The 22,034-nt window shown below is 36.8% G+C and overlaps 1 protein-coding gene across 8 annotated transcripts in view; it reads right to left on the bottom strand.

Annotated features, from left to right (window-relative positions):
* Positions 1-1,301: 1,301 nt before the first annotated feature.
* Khc-73 (Kinesin heavy chain 73) overlaps positions 1,302-22,034 on the bottom strand; it is a 102,532-nt gene continuing 81,799 nt past the window's right edge. Inside the window, exons 18-39 of one of the 8 annotated variants that reach the window (XM_053753173.1) lie at positions 20,343-20,583; positions 19,777-19,973; positions 19,361-19,521; positions 18,960-19,074; positions 18,751-18,852; positions 18,113-18,218; positions 17,769-17,960; positions 17,104-17,248; positions 16,487-16,647; positions 15,732-15,877; positions 14,446-14,484; positions 12,926-13,100; positions 11,832-11,846; positions 10,638-10,703; positions 9,495-9,628; positions 9,080-9,206; positions 8,511-8,951; positions 7,675-7,820; positions 6,956-7,094; positions 6,442-6,612; positions 5,877-6,029; positions 1,302-4,729 (exon numbers count right to left, since the gene is read on the bottom strand). In XM_053753173.1, coding sequence (XP_053609148.1) covers positions 4,647-4,729; positions 5,877-6,029; positions 6,442-6,612; positions 6,956-7,094; positions 7,675-7,820; positions 8,511-8,951; positions 9,080-9,206; positions 9,495-9,628; positions 10,638-10,703; positions 11,832-11,846; positions 12,926-13,100; positions 14,446-14,484; positions 15,732-15,877; positions 16,487-16,647; positions 17,104-17,248; positions 17,769-17,960; positions 18,113-18,218; positions 18,751-18,852; positions 18,960-19,074; positions 19,361-19,521; positions 19,777-19,973; positions 20,343-20,583 — 3,255 coding nt within the window. In that variant the 3' untranslated portion in view covers positions 1,302-4,646. The remainder of the gene's footprint in view (positions 4,730-5,876; positions 6,030-6,441; positions 6,613-6,955; positions 7,095-7,674; positions 7,821-8,510; positions 8,952-9,079; positions 9,207-9,494; positions 9,629-10,637; positions 10,704-11,831; positions 11,847-12,925; positions 13,101-14,445; positions 14,485-15,731; positions 15,878-16,486; positions 16,648-17,103; positions 17,249-17,768; positions 17,961-18,112; positions 18,219-18,750; positions 18,853-18,959; positions 19,075-19,360; positions 19,522-19,776; positions 19,974-20,342; positions 20,584-22,034) is intronic. The other 7 variants (XM_053753183.1, XM_053753193.1, XM_053753209.1 and 4 more) reach the window with 7 other exon arrangements.

The following is a 22,034-nucleotide window of genomic DNA, read 5'->3' as shown; positions in this document are numbered from 1 at the left end:
AGCAAGGCGCGTGCCAGGAGACCGCGGCGCCGCCCCCCGTGCCTCCACCACAGATGACACTCGGGCGACGTCGCGAATGAGGCCAACTGTCTCCTTGCTGGCCGGTGGCGCGAGCCACACGCTGGAGCGATTTGGAAATGAAAAATTCAATAGATATTACGTTACAAGAACTTATACAGTCGCCGCAGACTAAACACATATTTAATATTACAATAGTTAACATGGATCTGTAAAAGCCAATTCACGTACCAGGGAAGTAGTTGTTTTGACAAGCGAGCAAATTCTAAGATTTAGGTCCTACCCGCAGTGCGATATTTCACCGCGCGGTTTATTTCTCTCCCGGACACATTGAATCTTACTAGAAATACGCACAAGGCAGTAAAAATTCACGATAAAGTATAGTACGAGTGCGGAATATATAAATTCCTCTCGGTGAAATAACGCAGTGCAAACAGGACCTAAATCTTAGATTCTTTTGAATGGACTTTTAAAGTGACATACATAGTTATACATTTTATGGTTTCAGAAATTTCGCCACTATCACGTCAGCTGGTTACAGACATAGCCTAGCCGTAGCCATGTAACAATTTCTTTTTTGCTTATTAACCGATATATATTTGTATCGCTTTCATTTCTAACTTGAAAGGTATGTTTATATCTGCTATTATTATATAATTCAGTTACAGGTTGACAATGGCATAATAATTAATTTAGTCGATAAAATATGGAATGCTGCGAATTCTTTCTATAAATGCACAGAGCAAACGTAGCTTAGGGAAATCAAAGGAATAACCAGTATTTTGTTAACAATAAAAATAGCCTAATGTTCGTTATAAAGTAATGGGAATGTAATAAATAAGAGATGTTTATAGCTGCTTTTACATTTTATTGAAAAGTTTACATTTCTTGTCTATAAAGTATAAATTTGCAGTGTCTTCGACTATTTTATGCTTACTTACAAAGCTTGCTTGTCTCTCTCTGAGAAAATATAAAATGCAATACCGAAGGCAATGCATAAAAATTGTATCTCTAGATAGGTACCTTTTTTCATATAGTAGGCAACATTGACATGGTATAAAATCGTTTTAGCATATAGGTATTCGATTTATAGCGTACTTATTATTTCACGGTTTTGGACGCTATATTTCAATTCAATATTCTCTCTACTTGTTTTACCCTGTGAAGTCTAGTTTACACTTCGAATTGAATTCTATAACTACTATTTCTTTACTATTCACCCCATGCGTTCTAAGTTTATTATTGGGTCATGCATCAAAAAGGAGAAAATAAATAAAACTGAGTAATTTATAATACATTTATTGATAATGACAGCGATGGTCGACTCAAATTGCTACTTGGCAAAAATATTTCCACTAGAAGTGAACTATTTTTGTATTATTAAATATTAAAATCTCTTTATGCTTATAATGTGTACACAATTATGACGATGCAACCATCTATGCTACCAAGTAGCTGCCTACCCGCTTATCACATAAAAGAATAAGAAATACATGATTTGTGATTTATGTTTATTTGTTTATACACAATTTCAACACTGCAACTAAAATAATTCGTTCTAATTCTAAAATGAAACATGCGGCACGATTTCAAAAAACTAATTACATCAACATCATAAAAGCTCATAAATTTGTTTCAATTGACTGCAATAAATACAAAAATCCTCTACGTGAAATAAAATTATAATATAATAAAACAAATAATTTCATTTACCTAAATACTATTTGTTTAAAACAAAAGCACAGCACATGGTCAGCTTATTTTCTAATAAAATTATTTTAGGACCTACATGACGCTGAATGGTACGCGGTCACGTGTACGTTGTGCAGCGTACAGCACGCACGACTCGTTCGTATTTTGCGTATTATCTAAAAATATAACATCTCCACAATAAACGATGACCTCTTTGCGATTTCGCAGTCGTACGCGCGCTACGTTGGACACGTTACAATGAGCGCGTACCTCATAGGGTCACTATTAGCCTAATACTAGGAGCCCTAGTGCGTACCTCGCCGCCAAACCGCAGAAGACCAAGCGATCAGTTCCGATATTACTCCGGTTCTTTGCCCATGTTCTACAACTACTGGACTTAAGCACATCGAGATTTCAAAGACATCCTACAATATTTCAAAATATGTTATTCATTATTTCTTTAACTTCGACTACACGTTGAGCTGCCCTAGTTAGGTTTAATGGTCAATAAATTTAAAGTCAAAATCTTAAAATGCAAAATTAATGCTGTTTAAGTCAGTTTGTAATTAAAACTAATCGTCAGAGAAAAACTACATAAATTTGCTAGTTAAATGTATAGAAAAATGGAATGTTTAAGTACGACAGTCTAATAAGCATTCGATAAATGTATAAATGTGATAACTATGTGTGACAAATATGATGTCAGTCAACGCTTACAAAATACCGTACTCCTAGTAAGAGTTCTACAATCTACTGTAGACAAAGCATCGAAATTGTTATTACATACACCAAATATGAACTTGAAACGACGCGCCTAAAGTTTTCTATTTGTACCGCTAGAGGCGCTGTCCCAATCTACGTGTAATAAACGCAGAATAAAATCATTTTGATTAGAGATACTTTGCAGAACTCATGCTAAGTGATACAGACCGCGGCTTCAACTAACGATTACATATTTTTTATTTGAAACAGCGATAGTAAAATGTTACATATATAGCTGAGATCAGTTTTCTGATTTTACATTTGTTTTATATACGAAACGATTCACGACGAAGCCGCGACTCCCATTAACATTGGAGTTAAATTCTCGAGTGCATCGTTTAAACAGCTGATTCAATTTGATAACTTCGTAAATACGTAGAACTTACGTGTACATGTTTAATATACATATGTTTACAGGAATGGAGGCAAGTGGCGAACTACATGATCGCTCGAGTGTCTTACAATACTAGTAGACAACGAGGCGTTAAACTATTTGTGTACTTTTTAGTGTACTTATGAGACTATTACTAAAAGGATGGAATATACATTAGGTGAGTTATAACTATCGCCCGGCCACCGTAGAGCTCGATGTGGACTAAGGCGGCCTCTAGACCATCGATTATATTGTGCAATATGGATAAATAATAAGGTTATTTGTCTTGATGAAATAGTCACTGCTTTTGATAAAGCTTGAAAACTTTGAAATAATACTTTTAAATTTGGTCAAGGTATATTATTCTTGCCATTCATTCATATTGGGCAATATAATTGACTGTTTAACGGCCGCCTAACTGATTACATGCGCACAATGTCGCTATGTTTGATATTTTACCAAAAAATGCCAATATTCCAAACAACTACCACTCATATAACTATACGAAACACGACTAAGAAGTCATCCTTCTAATACACAGACAGAATGCCTATTATTGTTCGACAGTGGATGGAAATATTAAATTGAGGACAATTTAAGAGTGATGTTTAATTTACATTGTTTAAGACTACTCATATTTTACATAACCCCTTATTTAGATACCTACACAACTTAATCGATAAATCTTCGGCGCAAGTGATAAGCTTATTATGACATTTTATTTTACTCTGAATCATTATAATCTAGTAAAATTTAACAACCTTTTTGTAGAAATGGTCATCAAACATAAAATTTTAGCTCGTTCGCTCATAACTTGCGCGCAACAGTATATCAATAAAAGTCAGGGCTTCGGCAATCCGTCAAATGGTTGTGTACTAAGTACAAGTCTTTTTAAGGACGAAGATGTAATATTGGACGATTTCATAAAACTCTACTTGAGACAGTGAAAAGATAAATCCAAGTCGAAATAAAAAAAATATATATTCGTAGATTACGTGGCAAGAAATAAACTATCACATTTAAAATCGGCAATCGTGTGTAAAACACAAAATGCTTCTGAGCAAGACGATAAAAGTACGAACATGTACTGTAAAAGTTATAATCGATTTTGAAATGCTTTAAGCGGAGTGTTAGATTGAAAGTTTGCGAACAGATTTTATATTCCTGGCAGAATATAAAACTGGACACACCATAGACAAGAAAAGCAAGGTCTATGAGCGAAACACATAAATAATTTACGATCGCGTCTATACCACAAACTATACAGTAAAAAATCCTATACAAATAATCCATCGAATCTTAACATCATCGATCACAAAAATTTCATTGGTTCTAAATTATTAAATTAAATAATAATACACACACAAAAATTCACATATTTACATCGAAATGAAATGATAATAAAATTAAATCACAATTATCAATTCTATTTACATATTCAATAGAAATAAATTTACTTAGTCAAAGAATAAAAAGTCGGATTCATTAAAAACATTCTCGAACGTTCGGAACTCGCGTCGTCGTCGCGGCGTTGAGCGTCAACGAGCGGGAGACGCTGTTCCTCCAACAACAGCGGTCCAACAACGATATAAAAGTCAACAAAAAGGCATCAGATATTGCTTTACCGAGGCGGTAATGAACGAAACGTAACACTACAATACATACAAAGCACCATATGCGTTACACGACTGCAACAAAAAAACTGGTTCACTATACAAGTACAGAGTGGACGAGAACTGGACGTTCTTGTAAATTCGGTCCGTTACTCGACTTGGGAGGACAGGGACGAATTGAGGCGAGTTTATTTGCTTCTAGTTTTGGTGCCAACGGCGTTTATACTCTCGCCGCGACTCCGCGATCTGTGCAGATTATGTAGGCCCTCTCCTGGAAATGAAAGAGGGAATTATATTATAAAGAACTACCTAGATAAAAATACATTACCTGCGAACTAATTATAACTACTAACTACTTATAGGGGACCACCACTAAAATGTAAGAATCCTTTTTTATATAGAAATAACAGGCGTTTTTGATAAAAACGTAAATTAAATACATACAGAAGTCAAACTTTATATAACCGAAAAATGTACGCTCTAGTAAGATAAAGTAGCGTATATGATTGTGAAATAATATCAAAAGATTTTTGTATTCTTCAAGCTACACAGTGGTCCGCCTATCTATGCATATATTAACTATAATACTTATATACTATACCAATTCTATCTACCCAAATAATATTTATAGCAACGAACCTTAAAATATTTCCTTATAACTTGTTCTTAATATGAATTCTATAGGTATTTTAAATCTTCTTTTAAAATAATTTTCTGCACAAGAAACACAAGATAAAAGTTAATAATAGCCGACATTATTTTATTTATAACAATTTTTATTTTTAATATCGTGCAGCTATTCGCGCACATATTTTTGTAAAAGTATAAAATTAAATTTTAATGAGTAGATCAATAAAGGCGTTAGTTGTTTAGAAAACAAAACGCACAGAACATGATGTTGTGATACTGTGGTCATGTCTCTCATGAACAATTGTCGAATTGCTTGTTAAAGAGGTGCCTCTATTGAAATTATATCACACTTATTGTCCTGTTTTATACACACTGAAGGATTCTGTATCGCGCATATAGCTAGACGTTGTATTGGTCCTTACAATTAGACACGCTATTAGAAAGCTCTGTCCCGTGGAAGGCTTCCGCGGAGTGATCGCACCAAGACGACTGTATGTATTATAGACTGTGACAGCCGTGTCGCATACCCACTACGCCCGTTCGCTATCCGGAGGTGCTATCGATTCCTGCGGGAGCGATCGCCTCCGTGTTCGGAATTTGACTATCCTAGACTACTACACATTGTTCCACATAGTACAAAAATGTAAATCATGTTTTTGCAAATAAATATATTTGTAAAAACATGATTTACAGTAGTAGTACTATCTGTCTTTAGACGGAAGCGGAAGCGAGGTCGGGTGTGGAGTGGAGGGTGTGGAGTGGAGTGGTGTGTGTGTGTGTGGGCGTACCCTTGGTGGCGGCGCGCTTGAGCTCGGAGTCGCGGAAGGCGCGCGCGGAGCGGCCGCGGCGGTCGGCGGCCAGCTTGTCGGGCCGCACGAAGATGCCGTGCCGCGGCGGGCAGCTGAAGTACCGGCTGCCGCCCACAGACCCGTCGTTTTTGCCTGACGAGTGATCATTGATACGTGTTAATGTCCCATCGAATACAAAGGACTAGAATAGAAACAAATTTAAAATATTTCTGCCAATTATGTTACTAGATATTATAAAGATATGATTTTCTGCCGATGGTCACATGCTGATATGGACAGGAATTTGTGAAAAAGGAAGATTTCAACAGACTTTAAAAAAATAAGTGAATCAATTTATTTCAAATTGTTTGTCACCCAGATGCAATAATATGCATGTTATATATAATATACATACAAACATTCCTCTTGAATCACTCATCTAATAAAAAAACCCGCATCAATATCCGTTGCGTAGTTTATTAATGGACAGACAGAAGGAACCGACGTTATTTTATACTATGTGACAAATTCTTATACTATTCCACAGCAGGGAAGTGTAACAAACCTGTGGGCGCGTCCAGAGCGACGCCCACCCAGACGCCGGGCGCGAAGTGCGTGGCCCCGATGTAGGCCACCACGCCCGTGCTGCTGCTGAGGCGCAGCGACACGCTCTCCCCCACCGTCATCCACTCCGGGACCACCGACCCTCGCCCGCAATGGCTTTCTGATGATTCGTCTGGAATACACACAGTATTACTTTTCTTTTTCTAGCCTTTTGTTATATCCAACTGCTGGGCAATGGCCTCCCCTATTTCCAAGAACCTCTAGTGGTTGCTTGCTTGCTGCCAACCCCGCAGGAAATCATCCAAATCATCTCTTTCGCAGTTTTCCCCTTCATTATATATTCTGGCACCCAGAGGCCTTTATTTAGATCCTTCGGACCCGCGATAAACCTAAAATTAGTGTCTAATGTAGGCCGTTGAGTGTTGTCCATTTATTTATTTATTTCACTCCATTTGATACAATAATAAAATAAATAATAAATTGATTGTTTAAGACAAAACACGCCTTTGACTCACCGTCTCCGATCCTCTCAGTAGAGGAGGCCGGCGTGTGATCTAACGGCCGAATGACGTGCGTGGAGGTCTCTATCGCGGACTTCGGCCGGTTGGCGCCCGACCGGGAATTCCTGTTAGCGCCCGCTCGACGTCGAACCACCTGACAAAAACGTTATGTGATATTAGCCGTTGCCTGCAGATCTGCCCGCGGTAGCCTATGTTTGACCAAGTTTCATTACATATGTTTATTCTAAATTTAATCAAAATCTTCCCAGCAATTTAGCCGAGAAAGCGTGACAAGCAGCTTCACATTTATGATATTAGTATGGATACAATATATTATACATAATACTCTATATTCAAGGTAATTATGAGGGAACTAAATATTATTTTGTAACTTTTTTATCAAATATTTACAATAAAGTGCCATGCTGACGACCTCGGTGGCGCAGTGGTAAATTACTTGCCTCTGAACCGAGAGGTCCCGGGTTCGATCCCCGGTCGGGTCATGATGGAAAATGATCTTTTTCTGATTGGCCCGGGTCTTGGATATTTATCTATATATGTATTTGTTATAAAATATGGTATCGTTGAGTTAGTATCCCATAACACAAGTCTCGAACTTACTTTGGGGCTAGCTCAATCTGTGTGATTTGTCCTAATATATTTATTTATTCGACTACCCTAATCTCGGTTCAAGTGCAATCATCATATGGAAATAAAAACAATAAACATCTCACCTTCCCAGCCGGCAGCTGAGTTTTGACGATGCCGTGGTCAGGCCCGGGAGAAGCGGAGTCGCTCTCGCCGACCGACGACGCCTCCCGACTCCTCTCGCAATCGTGACTCGACTGCTCTGAACTCACCGACTCGATTTCAACCTCTCCTATAATCGATTGAATAGGCTTATTTCCTAAAGTAGTATAAATGGAAAAGATGAGAGAGACTACTATAGTAGTTAATAATAATGTCAGCCGACTGTCTACTGTCCCAATCATCATGTAAAATACTTGTCGAAAGTTACAAATCGAAACTTATTTTGATCGAATATATTCTCCTCCTATTAATGCCATTGTCATTCTCCAGTTTTCAATATTAATATATTTCATGAATATCTCTTATGTACAGACATAGACTAGTTTATAGATTTATTATATGATAGATAAATAAATAAATAAAATCTTCATTCAATAGCTTCATTCATATCTTATATATCTTAATTCATATCTTAATAGCTATGTTACAATAGCACATGTATAACAAAAAGTATAAAAATAAATGTTGCCTGAGCTAGGGTGAAAATCACCCTATACCCCACCCATGATAGACTAGATGTTGCCCGGGGCTTCGCTCTGGTTGGAATTTTGTGATAAAATATAGCCTATAGCCAATCTTGGATAATGTAACTTTCTAATGGTGAAAGAATTTTTTAAATCGGTTCGATAGTTTCGAAGATTACTCGCCTCAAACATACAAACTCACAAACTCTTTACCTTTTTATAATAATAGTATAGATATAAACTATTTCTAAAAAAATATCTATTTTTATAAAATTATAAAAGAAATGAATACTAACCAAACGAAGATTCATGCAACACTTCCCCATTGACATGCACAGGATCGCTACTTTTATTTTGACTAGACACAACCACGTGATTCTCCACTGGAATAGCCCCAAGCGGGTCCACCATCACACTCTTATCTTCCTTTACTTCGTCGCAATCCCTCAAAAACGGATTGATTCTCTTCGCGCCTGGAGTCAACACGGGCGTTTTAACTTTCTCGTACGACGTATCTTCTAACTCGTTCTTTGATTCAACTATCTCATTCTTCAGTTCACTTATGTCGTTCCTTAGTTCAGTGATTTCGTTCCTTAGACCGGCCATTGACGTTTTTGTTCGACTTATGTGGGTGTAGTCCATGGTTTTGTCAAAGTCTGGAGTGTCGTCGACGGACATGCTTCGGATTGATAGTGTGTCATCGTTGGTTAGGTTCGTTGATGATACTGCTTGTGAGCCTGAACAAAAAAAAACATACAAAACATTATTTACATTGGAGCTCACTTCTATTAGATCAATCGAAATATGTACTATTTAAAATTAATGAAATAAATGATGAAAAATCAATAGGAATCAAAGTTATTACCGTAACCACTGGATGATATTGAGGGTGAGTTTTTGCTTGGTACTCTTTCACAGGCCAGTTCGTGTAGAGAGTCTAGCGTCTTGGAAGTTGGTAGAAAGCCACGAGGTGTCGCTCTGGCGCGGGTACGCTGAAACAAGAATTTATCATTCTTCGATCCGATAAATCAAGCCACTTCAAATGATATGATGAAAATGCACATATTTCAGAATAACGAATCATTAGAAGTAGGTACAACTTCCCATCACCATCTGCAGCCTTCCGTAAGTCATAAATAGCTATAGGCTATATAGGCCTTCCGTCTACGCCAACCTTTTCTATCGTGGGCTGCCTGGCATTCCTTTACATCTTCGACTCAAATAGCAGTCCAGTGTGCAGTTTCCCATACACAAAGTGTATAGTTATTAAGATAACTTACATGTGACCGCGGTGTTGTAAGTTCATCATTAGGCGCGGATTCTGGTTCCGAATGGGAATCATCATCGTTACGCCGTCCTGGCTCTTCGTGCAACGTCGTCATACGCAGCCCTAGCTTGCCACTCGCCGGAGACGCTGCAAAATCAACCGGATTTCGTTCAAGACAAATTCTAAATTTGCAAGAAACACCACAAATCCTACAGTTAAAGTAAGTAGCATCAAAATGAAATTTTACCAGCGTAACACTCTCTACTACTACTACTGCTTTTATATTTGCATTGCTTTTTTGTGTGAAAGAAAGTAATTTATTACAATTTCTTGCCACGGCCTTACTCGGAGAATGTTTTCACACTTTTAAGTAATACATTCCTCGTTGCTATCTTGAAGAGCATCTCTATCAGCGTGATTTATCTGTACTTTAAAAAATCATTTATTAAATATGTGTATACTTTTTAACGACTAAACTTCTCAGAGTGCGGCTGTGACAAAAATAAGGAATGAATTAACAGTGCAAATATTAAACAACAAAACAAAGTAACAAACGCCGCCATAAGTGGACATTGACAATATTCATGTATTTTCGCACATATGCCTCAGTCCGATAAAATTAAACACAAATTAAACCTTAAAACTACATATGAACTTGTAAAGTAATAAAATAAATAATCTTCGCTAACACAAATCACAATTTCTTGAACCAATTCATGCTAAATAATGACTCATGCCGATGTGGCTGAAGAAGAACGTCGATGATGTATGAGCAAATTAAAATTAAATCACACGTCCAACTGTACCTATAAGTTTAATAATGAATTGGCATATTCGAAATGTATACAAGTGACGTAGAGTAGCACACACAATGTTACGATTGACAAAGGGTCATGATCAGAATTAAAGTTAATGTTATCGCAGACATATCAATATCAAAAGTAGATTTCTGATATGATTATCATCTCAAAATTCAAAGCATTCTGTTTAGTGCTGTTTGGAAATGTGTGCAGGAATACAAGGTAGTCAGGAATACAAAACACAGAACAGATCAATTTCGAAAATGTCAATTCAGAAATGTTTAACAAACAAAATTTAGAACAAAACTGAAACAAGCCAAACTAGTGATCTACGATATTTTCAGTTATTGACGTACACTTGTTGGGCGTTTGCAGTCGCAGTGAGTTCAGGTTCAAATTCAAGTTTAGGAACGTTGGACGAGCTGCAATAGAAACAGTTACGAACACGTCAGTACCACGCCGCTGCAATGTCATCCTAGATCATCAAGATTTCTGTCTTTCATTTATACAATAAATAAAAATATACTATAAATTTTACTGTTCCAAAATACAATTTCCAAATTGTAAATTATACAAATTAAAGTATTCAATTGCAAAATATCTTTATTGAGAAATTATTTAACTATTATTTAATACGACATCAAATTATTGAATTAGGTAATATAGTATTTTTAGACTAAAATAAATCAAATTGGTCATATTAAAGAGCTAACATATTTTATCAGGTTAGCTCGTGAAATCACCATCACGTACACAATTTACACACCTATGTTACACAATACAAGTCTAACCATGCTTTCAATACTTTTTCTATCAACATCCTTGTCATTAATACAGATTGCAAGTTGCTACATTTTACATGCATTTTGACCTAGAACGTACACACACAATCCTACTTTTGGTAATTGACTATATCTACATAATTACGTACTACTGTTACAGAACTGCCTTTCAAGTTTTTGAAAGTTGTTGAATTTCGACTGTATTTAATTTTTACGTTACTAAACAAAATAGTATACTAATGATCTCAACATGAGTTAAGTCTCTTGATAAAAATCCCTTAATGTTATAGGTCAGAAGCAGTATATTACACTTGATTACTATTCCGAAAGCAATATTCGGCTTTGAAACCCACAGCAGATAGTAACGAAGAGGGAAGGAGGAGGGAATAATAAGACAGGTCATGCTTGGTCCATGCAAATGAAAATATACTTGCAAACCAACAATACAATTAACACAACGACAGAAGCTTGATGCTTATAGCTTGCATTTAATTTTCCACCTAACAGCCAATACATAGGGTCTAATTTTGTATCTATTTGTTTTACATTTGAAACGATACTTTTGTTCAGTGAAGAATTAGTCATAGAAAGGTAGCCAATAGATTGTTGTGTTTTGAATAAATAGCCAATCAACGGGTTACATAAAACAGTTCGAACAATGATCACAACACATCTATTTTTGGTCGTTCTCGTTGCATGAACATTCGTCTAATAATTTCGCCATACATTGCCATTCCGATTCAAGACCATATTATTGTCGCTGTTTACCTGATAGGAACGAGCCTGAAGGTAGCGGGGTGAAGATACAGAAAATACAACGTTAGTTAAAGCCGGGATAATTTTCTTAGCCGTAACATTCTTTGAGACGTTTCAAAAGTGAATGGGCTCTATATATTGTACGTGTTTTGATTGATATAAGAAAATACATTTTTATAAGAATAAGATTTAAAAAATAGTAAATAGCAAGCATAAAAATCGTGCGAGGAACACCATTCAGATAAAAAAGTTCTCAAAGAACAGCAAAATTTAAATGAATAATTCATTAGAGTGATAATCACTCAACATAATACAGGAAGTCATGGTTTAGATAAATATAGATGGGAGAAGAAAGAGATAGATTGAGCCATAGCATTGCCACAAAGCAAGTTGAAATAAAATGTAATCGTGAAGTTATGAAGACGTGGATGTTTTGTTATGAGTTGAGATGAGCCTACATTTTAGAATAATATAATTTGACCCAAAAACCCATTATTAATTCGGTTATAACCAACTATTCTAAGGCATCTATCGTGCATAGTTTTAATCTGTACAAATGTATATATTGTCATGTATCCATATGCTACTTTGGTGCACTAATTACTAAAATACAGTTGTCAACTTTTTGCAAACTTCAACACACTATGCTTGGTTATAATCAACTTTTGTATGTGCCGTTTATTTACTATTGCACGCACTAGTGCCCGGACGATACTGTAGGCATGACAAGATGTGTGATTTGTATGAATGACAGAAATCAGAAAATGAATGTATTGGAAGTATAGGAGTATTGTCGCTGTATCTTATAATTATGTCGCTTACGCTGTAAAGGAAAAAATGTTATTATCATCACGTACATAACAAGACGTCAATTCAATAAAGTTAAGTGAATAGTAGTTGTATCGATTGAACGTACTTGAACTATAATTTAGATAATGTATTACCTCACTTACACCACAAAATTTTGTACTAAAAAAAGTTTAGAATTACGGAAACAATATAGCACACAAAATTTCACACACAATAATAATGAATTAACAAAAGCCAATAATAACCACCGATCCAACCACTACCCAGTATGCTATCCCTCTTAATGTCCAACTCACCTAGTCCAAACGGTTTGGTCGGTGTCGGCATATCTGGGTCACTATGCACAGGCGCCGCGTACGAGTGCCTGTGGACCGTACGCCGTGGCGTTTCGTCCACGAGGTCGGCGACGCTGCCGGAACGACCCGAAGCGAGCCCGGCCAGCGATTCCAACGAGGAGTCCAGACGCATGATCTGAAATGTTCATTTTTTTTGTTATCTATGATATTTTTGAGAAAATCGGAGAACATTGTAAATATAGTGCATAATAAGTATATTGGTAAATAAAATAATTAAAAAGAATATTTACATAATAGTGTAAATTAAATGTTAACTACATTTACTGAACTTGCTACACTTTTCTAGGATGAACGTAAGATCTTAATACGAACAGCATTTTTCTTTGCTTACTTAGTAATTTACTACGCAAAATAGAATGCATAATATTATCAGAGTTTGAAATCCAAAACCAATTACAAAAAAAAATAAAAAATGTACCGTTGTAAAATTGCAGATGCAATCCACAGCCTGGCTTTTAGACGAACTCCAAAGAAAATATTTACAAAAATAGATGAATAATATACAGGGCACCAACATTTCTAAAACTACAACATACATTTGCATATTACAACCGCTGAAAAAAGGTACTACTACTATGTGAGTGAAAAAAATAATAAAAAGAACACCGTCATAATTTAACTAGATGGATTAAACCAATAAGACTAGAAAAACAATGATATTACAGAATAAAAAGCCACAACATTGACACAACAACTATGTATCTACCTACATAAAGTAGTAAATTGAAAAGTGCAAAGTGATTCTTCAGAATAGTAAGATGACACAATTACTAATCAGGGTTTAGATGAACCGAGAGCCCAGTAAAAAAAAATTAAATAATACCTAAGTCAGTTAAAAGTAATAAAATAAAGTTAAGGCTATTAAGACTTTCGGTTCCAGTGCTCCCGCCAATAACTTACAACATCCACGTTTCACGTATCCATTTCGAAACAACTGACACGCAACATATCGCTCTTTCTCGCTTTACATGAGTTTGAACCGCGGCGAATTGGTCAATCTAAGTGATTTGGCGCATACCAAAAGACTCATTTGTAGCAGTATTTGTTTTCACAAACCAGAATGGAAACGTCGTTTTTATCTAAATAGATGTATATAGATAGATCACATAGATAAAAACGACGATGATGTCCGACTGATTTCTATTATGGCGACAACTTCAACAATTTTGTACTCGTTGGTGTGCTTGCATGTGGCTTATGTAGCCGTATTGTATCTTATTGGAAAACGTTCTCATGCATTGACAAGAGTATAAGGCACCAAATATACTCGCGCGAAACGCGAGAGATATTTCGCGCCTTCGTTCTCACTATCCATTTCTCTTGACGCGATTCGCGATAAAATTAACGTATTGAGTTTGTTGTCTGCTGTTTGCATTTTTTGCTTAATATTAATGAAATTGCGATACTAACAGTGTATAGACTTAAAGTTAAAGACAGCGTGTCGGCCATGCAAGACTCACGTTGGTTCCGTTCTTGGCCGCCTCCAGCGCCTGCGACAGCTGGCGTAGCAACACACATGTTAGCAAGCTTTGCGACATCTAAATGCTATTCAGTATCAATTTTAATCTATACTTTTTTTCGCGGTAAATTAGACGTAGAAGTTTTAACTGTTTATGTGTCGATGTTAGGTTCATGGGAAGTTTCATTATTATTTCACTGCTGAATAATTACATTGTTTACTTCCACAATCTCGACCTATACAACGTTTAATATGATGAAAAAGTTGAAAAGATTTTATTGATACTAAATAACATGTACTTCGTTAATATCCTAGGTGTTAGTGAGCGTCCTATAGTAGATTTAAATAACAATGTTATTATACAATGTACTACATGTTACACTGTTTGCGTTTACTAAGTTATTTCAGTGAAATCAAGTGGCAACAACATCGAATAGCTTGTAACTTATAGAACGCAGTGTTTAGCTTACGACAATTTATGAATATTAAATAAATTGGCTTACTGAACTATTTTCACGCCAAAACTATGCCAAATCACCAGGAAACTATTACATTGGCTTTCACGTCTTTCTTTGCATGTCAACTCGACGAATCAGATTAGTGAAGACCAATAAGCCCATGTAGCACTTCACTTAACTTGGCATGTAGCATATTTTATGGCAGAAAACTTAAGTGCAGTATAAAAAATAATAATTTGTAATTTTATATAACAAAGTACTGTTATAAATGGAGCTGATGGAATAAAATGTTGTGATTCTAACCTAGTTATCAGTGAATTGATATCTATGTGCTACTATCAGTATTTTAATCTGAATTTTAATTGGAACTTAACTATTTCATCAATTTTGGATAACAAATACGGTCTAGCTCTCCAAAGTGAAACATTACTCAATTCACTTCTGTGTATTCATTTATGTTTGCACATTCCATGGCATTGTAACCAGTAAATGTAGTGAATAATATAAATGCCTCGAACGTATATATCAATATTTTTAATAATGTTAAAAAGATAGTTTGAAGTTTCGAAAATCACAATGGTAACCCATTATTCATTTTGTCATTATTTTAGCTATCAGTTTGGGCCTTGTGAAACTGGGCACATGGTGAGGAACTAAAGATATTAAGACTGTCAGGTTTCTTCTCATGTATTTCTAACATGTACATGTCTCTCTCGTATAATCGAAATTGAAGATATGACAGGATTTATAAGTTTCTCTGTCTACGGTTGGAAATCTCAGTCCATGGTGAGTGCAATGACAGTGGTAAGTGAAGTTAGCACACGCTCACCTGCGAGAAGTTAGGCACAGAAGCGGTCTTGCGCATAGTGATAGGCTGGCCACGTGCCTGCTCCAACTCCTTGACGGCGACGCTCTGACGCAACCGGTCCAAAGTCAGGATGCTCTCCACTGCGCTCACGCCTCTTGTGTATTTCTCTGATGAATGCGAGTTATATCACATGAAAATTTTGTCCGCGTTGAAACAAATAATAATGTTATTCAAATCAATACTGTGCATGTTATATTGCAATTTACTTCCTATGTTTTGTCAGGTATATTTAAGAATCATTTTTGTTTAGCTTCTATATAAGAGCTAGCCCTAACAGTGTCTTGAAAATGATAGCAGATTGTTTGGACTGCTCATATGCATATCAATATCATTAAGTCACATGTACAGCTTCTGTTGTTATAGATTTAGGTACTAATAAGTAGATAATATTATGAGTTTAAAGATTACTATTATTATATTTGTGTCTTCTTATATATTTTATTTATAATCCCAACTAAGTAAAGTTAGTTTGTTACCTCTTCACGCATTATCTTCTAGACGAATGTTATGAAATTTGGTACACGGGTAAGAAATAACCTGGAATAACACATAGGGTACTTTTTATCCCGAAATTACCACTAAAATTGCACACAAAAAAATATTACATAAGTATTATATATGCGGCTAGTGATAGATGATGGAAACGTTTAAACCGAGTACTGTACAAGGTGGTATTTTGGCAAAGTTGTAATTATTTTAAAAAAAGTATATATCACCAATATAAGTCTCGCCATCGGCCGCACTGGCCTCCTCCCCAGTGGCCGCAATCTGCGCCAAACTTTCCCTCTCCTCCAGCTCTTCAGATGCCTTGGGGATATTCGAAACCACTTCGTACGTGACGCCCGTTTGCGTCAGCTGGTCGGTCCTGTAGATGTCACTACTCGGTATATAAGTCAGCCGTTGGGTTAGTTTGTTATGATAACAACAGTCAGATTATAGATAATAATAAACATAAACGATCATCTAATTAGAAAGCATGTTAGATTGTTATTTATTAGCAAAAAGCTTTGTGAACGCGAATATTTAATAATTCACAATTTGTCCATATAACGTGCATGCATGTAAAAGTTCAAAAATAAGAGTTACTATGTACTAATGGATCGACTTGATGGCGTTAAGAAATATAGGCAAGTTAATGAATTACCATCTAAGGTTGTAGTTAATTGAGGAAGAAAAAGTGGCAAGGCAGGCTTTGGCCTCGTACGTTTTATAGCTCAAGAAACAACTCTTATGATAGACACTCATGAGTAATAACAACCTGGGAAGTTATATAGTGACCGCTAACAAAATAATGTTTTGGAAGTTTAAGTTAGATCTCAAAGCTGAGACTTACCTCACAATCTTCTTCCGGATCCTGTCAGTGAGGCTCTGTCGCTTGTAAATGTTGAGAGCCAGCCGCTTCCTAAGTATGAGATCCATCGGCGCGGGGTGCGACAATCGCACGGTCACTTTCAGTATCAGGTACACGCGTTCATTGGCTTTAAAAAAAAAACAATTAGATCAAATCTAATTTATTTTTTATATAAGATATGCGGAATAAATCCTCCGTTGCAAATCCTAAATTTGATAATGCCAATAAACCTTCCGGAACGATCAGTCTATTTTCTTGTTTGGTCTACTTTGACTATTTGGTCTGTTTTCTCAAACTGTTTTTGTTCTGTTTTGTTCCCAACCCGTATACCATACTACCTGTATACTTCTGTTTTCGTAACAATCATGCATGTTATATTGCAATTTACCTCCTATGTTTTGTCAGGTACATTTAAGAATCATTTTTGTTTAGCTTCTATATAAGAGCTAGCCCTAACAGTGTCTTGAAAATGAGAGCAGATTGTTTGGACTGCTCATATGCAGATCATTATCATTAAGTCACATACTTATAGACAGGATATATATATATTTATATATTATATCTATAATATATTTATATATTATATATTATAGATAGGATAGGACTTGCTAAGAAATAAAATGAAAAATATGTAAAACTCAAAATACCTTCAGTCATTCGGTTAAGGTATTGCGAGTCATGTATAGAGGAATCCCAGGAGGCGATAGCAGACACATCCTTGTCGTGATGATGCAGTATTTGTAGCTCGTAGAACTTGTTGCCGTGCTCTTTTGGTAAGATGGAGTGAAGGCCTGCGACGGTCACCTCTTCGCCGGATGGGTGGGTCGTTAGGTCGTCAGCTGAGACAATTTGAAACGATTAAGTGAGTCCCCACATTTATGGACGCGGAATCGGCTTTAACCGATAAATGCAACCGGGCGCACGAAACTATAAACCGCCCAAATCGTCACTATAAGCACGCGATATGTTCGCGATAAATTGAACAACTTACCGTTGAGATCTAAAAACAAGACTGGTATATGCTGCTCCATCCCCGACGGTGGATTCCACGCGGCCGGTGCTCCGGGTATAGGGCTGCCGGGGCTTGGGACTAACACCTGTCATAGTAGAACCAATTTTATTTATTTATTCATGAGTTCCGATACGTATACATTAGAGAAAAAGATAGATAGTTCGTTTATTCCTTAGAACACGGTCTGCGTGTTAGTCAACTTCTAGTCTAGTTACTTTGGAGTGATAACATCGCAATATTATTATCTGCTGATACCTATAGTCTATCAAGAAAGTTAAGTAATTAGGTCTATGTGAGATCTGAAATAAGGTCGCTGTCTCCTATTGGCTGTCAAGACGGGGTGTTTATCACCTATCTATTTGCATTATAATTTTTGTTAATTTGTATTATAATTTTGCCAAAAAAAATGCCAAAAAAAATTAGTTCGTCGAAAATATAATTTCGTTCACTTTCGTGACAGGCTGTACATTAATTTTGCAACTATATCGCTAAGCTATCGCAGGATGACTGGAAGAGATCCCTTCATCAGTTAAGTTCGCCATTGTACATTTGTGTATGTTCTTTTAAAATGTGTTCTACTTACAATAAATATATTACAAACAAACAAGATCACTTACAGCGTTCCTTTCCTCGGTCAAGGACACCCATTGCTCGACGAGCGACTGTTCCCTCTCCATGTCTCTTTCGCTCTTCATCGATGGGGACATATTCACCAGTTTCTGTGTACAATATTATCAATGTGTCAAATCTCCATTGATAATACATTCTGTTCAAAATATAGAAGGAAAATGGCAAGGCAATGCTCAAAAATGGTAAACAAACATACCTGTAACTGGGCGTGCAAGTGTTGTCGGCGGCGCGCCAGCGCGTCGCTCCACCTCTCCCGCAGCACGGCCAGGTCCTCCTCCTGGTACGAGTCCAGGGGCTTCTGCAACCGAGATCTGGACACCACAATGTGTAATCAGTTAACACTTCCAATTGAGTTTACATCCGATTAGTAACAAGTAGAACCTTCAAGCTTCTGAAAAAGTTACACCAAAAACTTTTAAGTGTCATGGCTCCATCGTTCGCCAAAACGATGATTTTGCCAACGTCAAAGTTGAGATTGACACGGTATGTAGTATGTTATTATATTATTGTTATACAATGTATACGATATTGAAACACGGTTCAGTGTGTAACCTAAAAATATAAGTGTATATAAATATATATAATTATAAATCGCACCTGACAGTGACAGAGCCGACCTCCACGCTGACAATGTGCTGACAGATGATGGGCAATGTGCCAGAGTTTTGTGCCGGTCGTACTCGAACTGCCAAACGCCGTTGTTGGCCTTGTCTCAGTTGGTACACACCGCCAGTCACCATATCAGCTCGAGGAAGCACCTGGATGCACAAAACGCGTATAACATCTTTAAAAGGTTAAGTGAGATTAAATTCTAAACAAGGTATACTACAATGTCAAGGAGAATGCTGTATCGGCTTACCTTGAATCATCATAATATATATAGGAATTTTATAATATCATTTGCACAAAGTAGTTGCATCAAAAAGACAACTAGGTGCGAATACTGTACCTATCCTGCTAATTGGAGAGAAGAGTTTATAGGGAAATCAGAGTATGAAACAAAAAATACTAACTTCAACGGGCGCATATTCGCCCTGATCATTGAGCTCGTGTATCTCGACCCAGAGTTCGATCTTACGAGTCAACTCGGCCCAGCGATCGGCCAGGGACCTCGCCTTCGCCAACTGTTGCTGTTCAACTTCCCAGTTGCCGCGCGCGCGACTGAATCCCGCAGATCGATGGCCCCAAACTTCGATTGATAACGCACCCTCTGTTAAAAAAATAAGTAGTCAAATTCGACATTTGGAAGTAAGTTCTGAGGCATGAAAGTTTTCTTTTTAATTCATTCATTCATTATTATCCTAAGTTTTGACTTCCTTTATCGAAAAACGAATGTCACCGACATTAAGCTAAAAAATTTGATCGTTTGAAGTGGCAGTGAGCCGGATGTATAGTGTGTAGAATAGTTGAACAATCAATGTTGAACGACTGGATTTAATGCTATAAGCATCATATATCAGTCCACAGTTCCATTGGTTCATATTTATAAGACGTCACTGACACAAATGTTTCAGTGATGTTATGGCTGGTACCGCAAAGCTAACAATAGTTGGACCGCGAAGAGACAGATAACACTCACCCGCACAATGCTCTATGAACTCCTCGGTGAGCGGCAGAGTGTGGTCGTGCTTCATGTTGAAGCGGAAGGTGACGGCGGGTGTGTGCCGCGGGGAGGTGGGCGGCGCGGGAGTGTCCGCCGACACCAGAGGGGGGACCACAACTGGTTCGGATCCCCCCCACAGCGTGTACTGGCAGAATACGAAGTGCGATAGCGACGGAGGGAGACCGGTGGCTTGCTTGATTACTACGCGGATTGTTACCTGGTGACATTAAATTATGTTATAACTCGGCCGGAAATGAAAGGTAAAGAGAAGATTTTCTACTCGTTTGTCATCATTTAATAAAAATATTGTTTAATTTTTATTCCATTGTGTAAACCCGGGTAATATTGTAGAATGTTTAGTGAATTTTTACAAATGAGTCATTCCATCATTGAAATGATGAATGAAATTATCATTCATCCGGCATTCGCCGGAACGGAAAAATGGACGGATTACTAAGTAAATGAAGTCTTTGGCGGTAGATGTTATAATACCTCATCGTTATATCACCTTTCTAACACATACGGAGATATATTATAAACCGCAGTTATTTATAAATGTAAAAAAAAAATATTTATAGATTACACAACTATTTTATTGATGTCTAATTTGACCAAATACACACAATACACATAATACCAAAAATAAAAAAGTACAATAAATACAACTTAAAAACGGTAGTTGAAACCTCCCAATACACCATAGTCCTTGAAACGGCCCATTCTGTTATAAGTGCCTTGTAAGCTGAGATCTCCATTTCTACCGACAGGCCATCTTGCGCCCGCCGCCGCTCCGATAGAAGTCATGCCGTGAATCTGTCGGCTAACATCTAAAGAGGCTTTCGTATGGTCACCAGTGTAATCCATACTACCTCCGAGATGATTGGAAGATCCATAAGGGCTGATTACATGGGTTCCATAGGCTGTAGCGCCAAGTTTTCCTCGGTGGTCATCAAAAATGTTATGTTTGTAGCCAGCTTTGCCAAATGCTGATTCTCCTGTAGAGCCTAGTGTGCCGAAGAGTTGTCCATTATCAGAAATCCTGTGGTTGTATGTGACATCACCAGTCTTAGGATCCGCTGACAGCTGGCGACGATACCTCGAATGTTCAGGATTGTGATACCAATATGGATAGTCGTTTATTTCTTCTGTTTGGATATATTCTTGGGTTGACGCTGCTACCACCGAGCAGATGAGAAGACAAATTGCCTTCATTTTGATTTTTTTCTGTCTTCAACAAGAGTAAACTTGTTGGACTGATGCCTTGGTCTTCCCGAATCCAGTATTTATACAATAAAGTTCAACTCAGGGATTTTTCTTAGTTCAAACATATGCAGGGACAAAGTTATTCCCCTGAGCCGTTTTCATCATGTTATCATTATTTATGCATAGGTTATCAAACGAACAAATGCATAATTTATCAAACGAACGAACGACAAGATGTTTATGTTTCAAGCAATATTCGACCTTATTATTTATATATGTAGAAATGAAAATAGTTTTAGGATTTAAAATTAATAAATTAATCTATCATTGTTATTTTCAAAAAATCCCTTATTTGATTTCGTACATAAGTACATTGTATTATTTTTTCGAACTTCAGCTCGTTTGTGACAAAATCTATGTATATAATTTTAATAAATGAAATGAATGTTTTATTATAATATTAGC

Source organism: Plodia interpunctella, chromosome 2, assembly GCF_027563975.2.
Source record: "Plodia interpunctella isolate USDA-ARS_2022_Savannah chromosome 2, ilPloInte3.2, whole genome shotgun sequence".
Lineage (NCBI taxonomy): Eukaryota > Metazoa > Arthropoda > Insecta > Lepidoptera > Pyralidae > Plodia > Plodia interpunctella.
The sequence above is the reverse complement of the archived record's forward strand: the minus strand, read 5'-3'. Positions and strand labels throughout refer to the sequence as shown.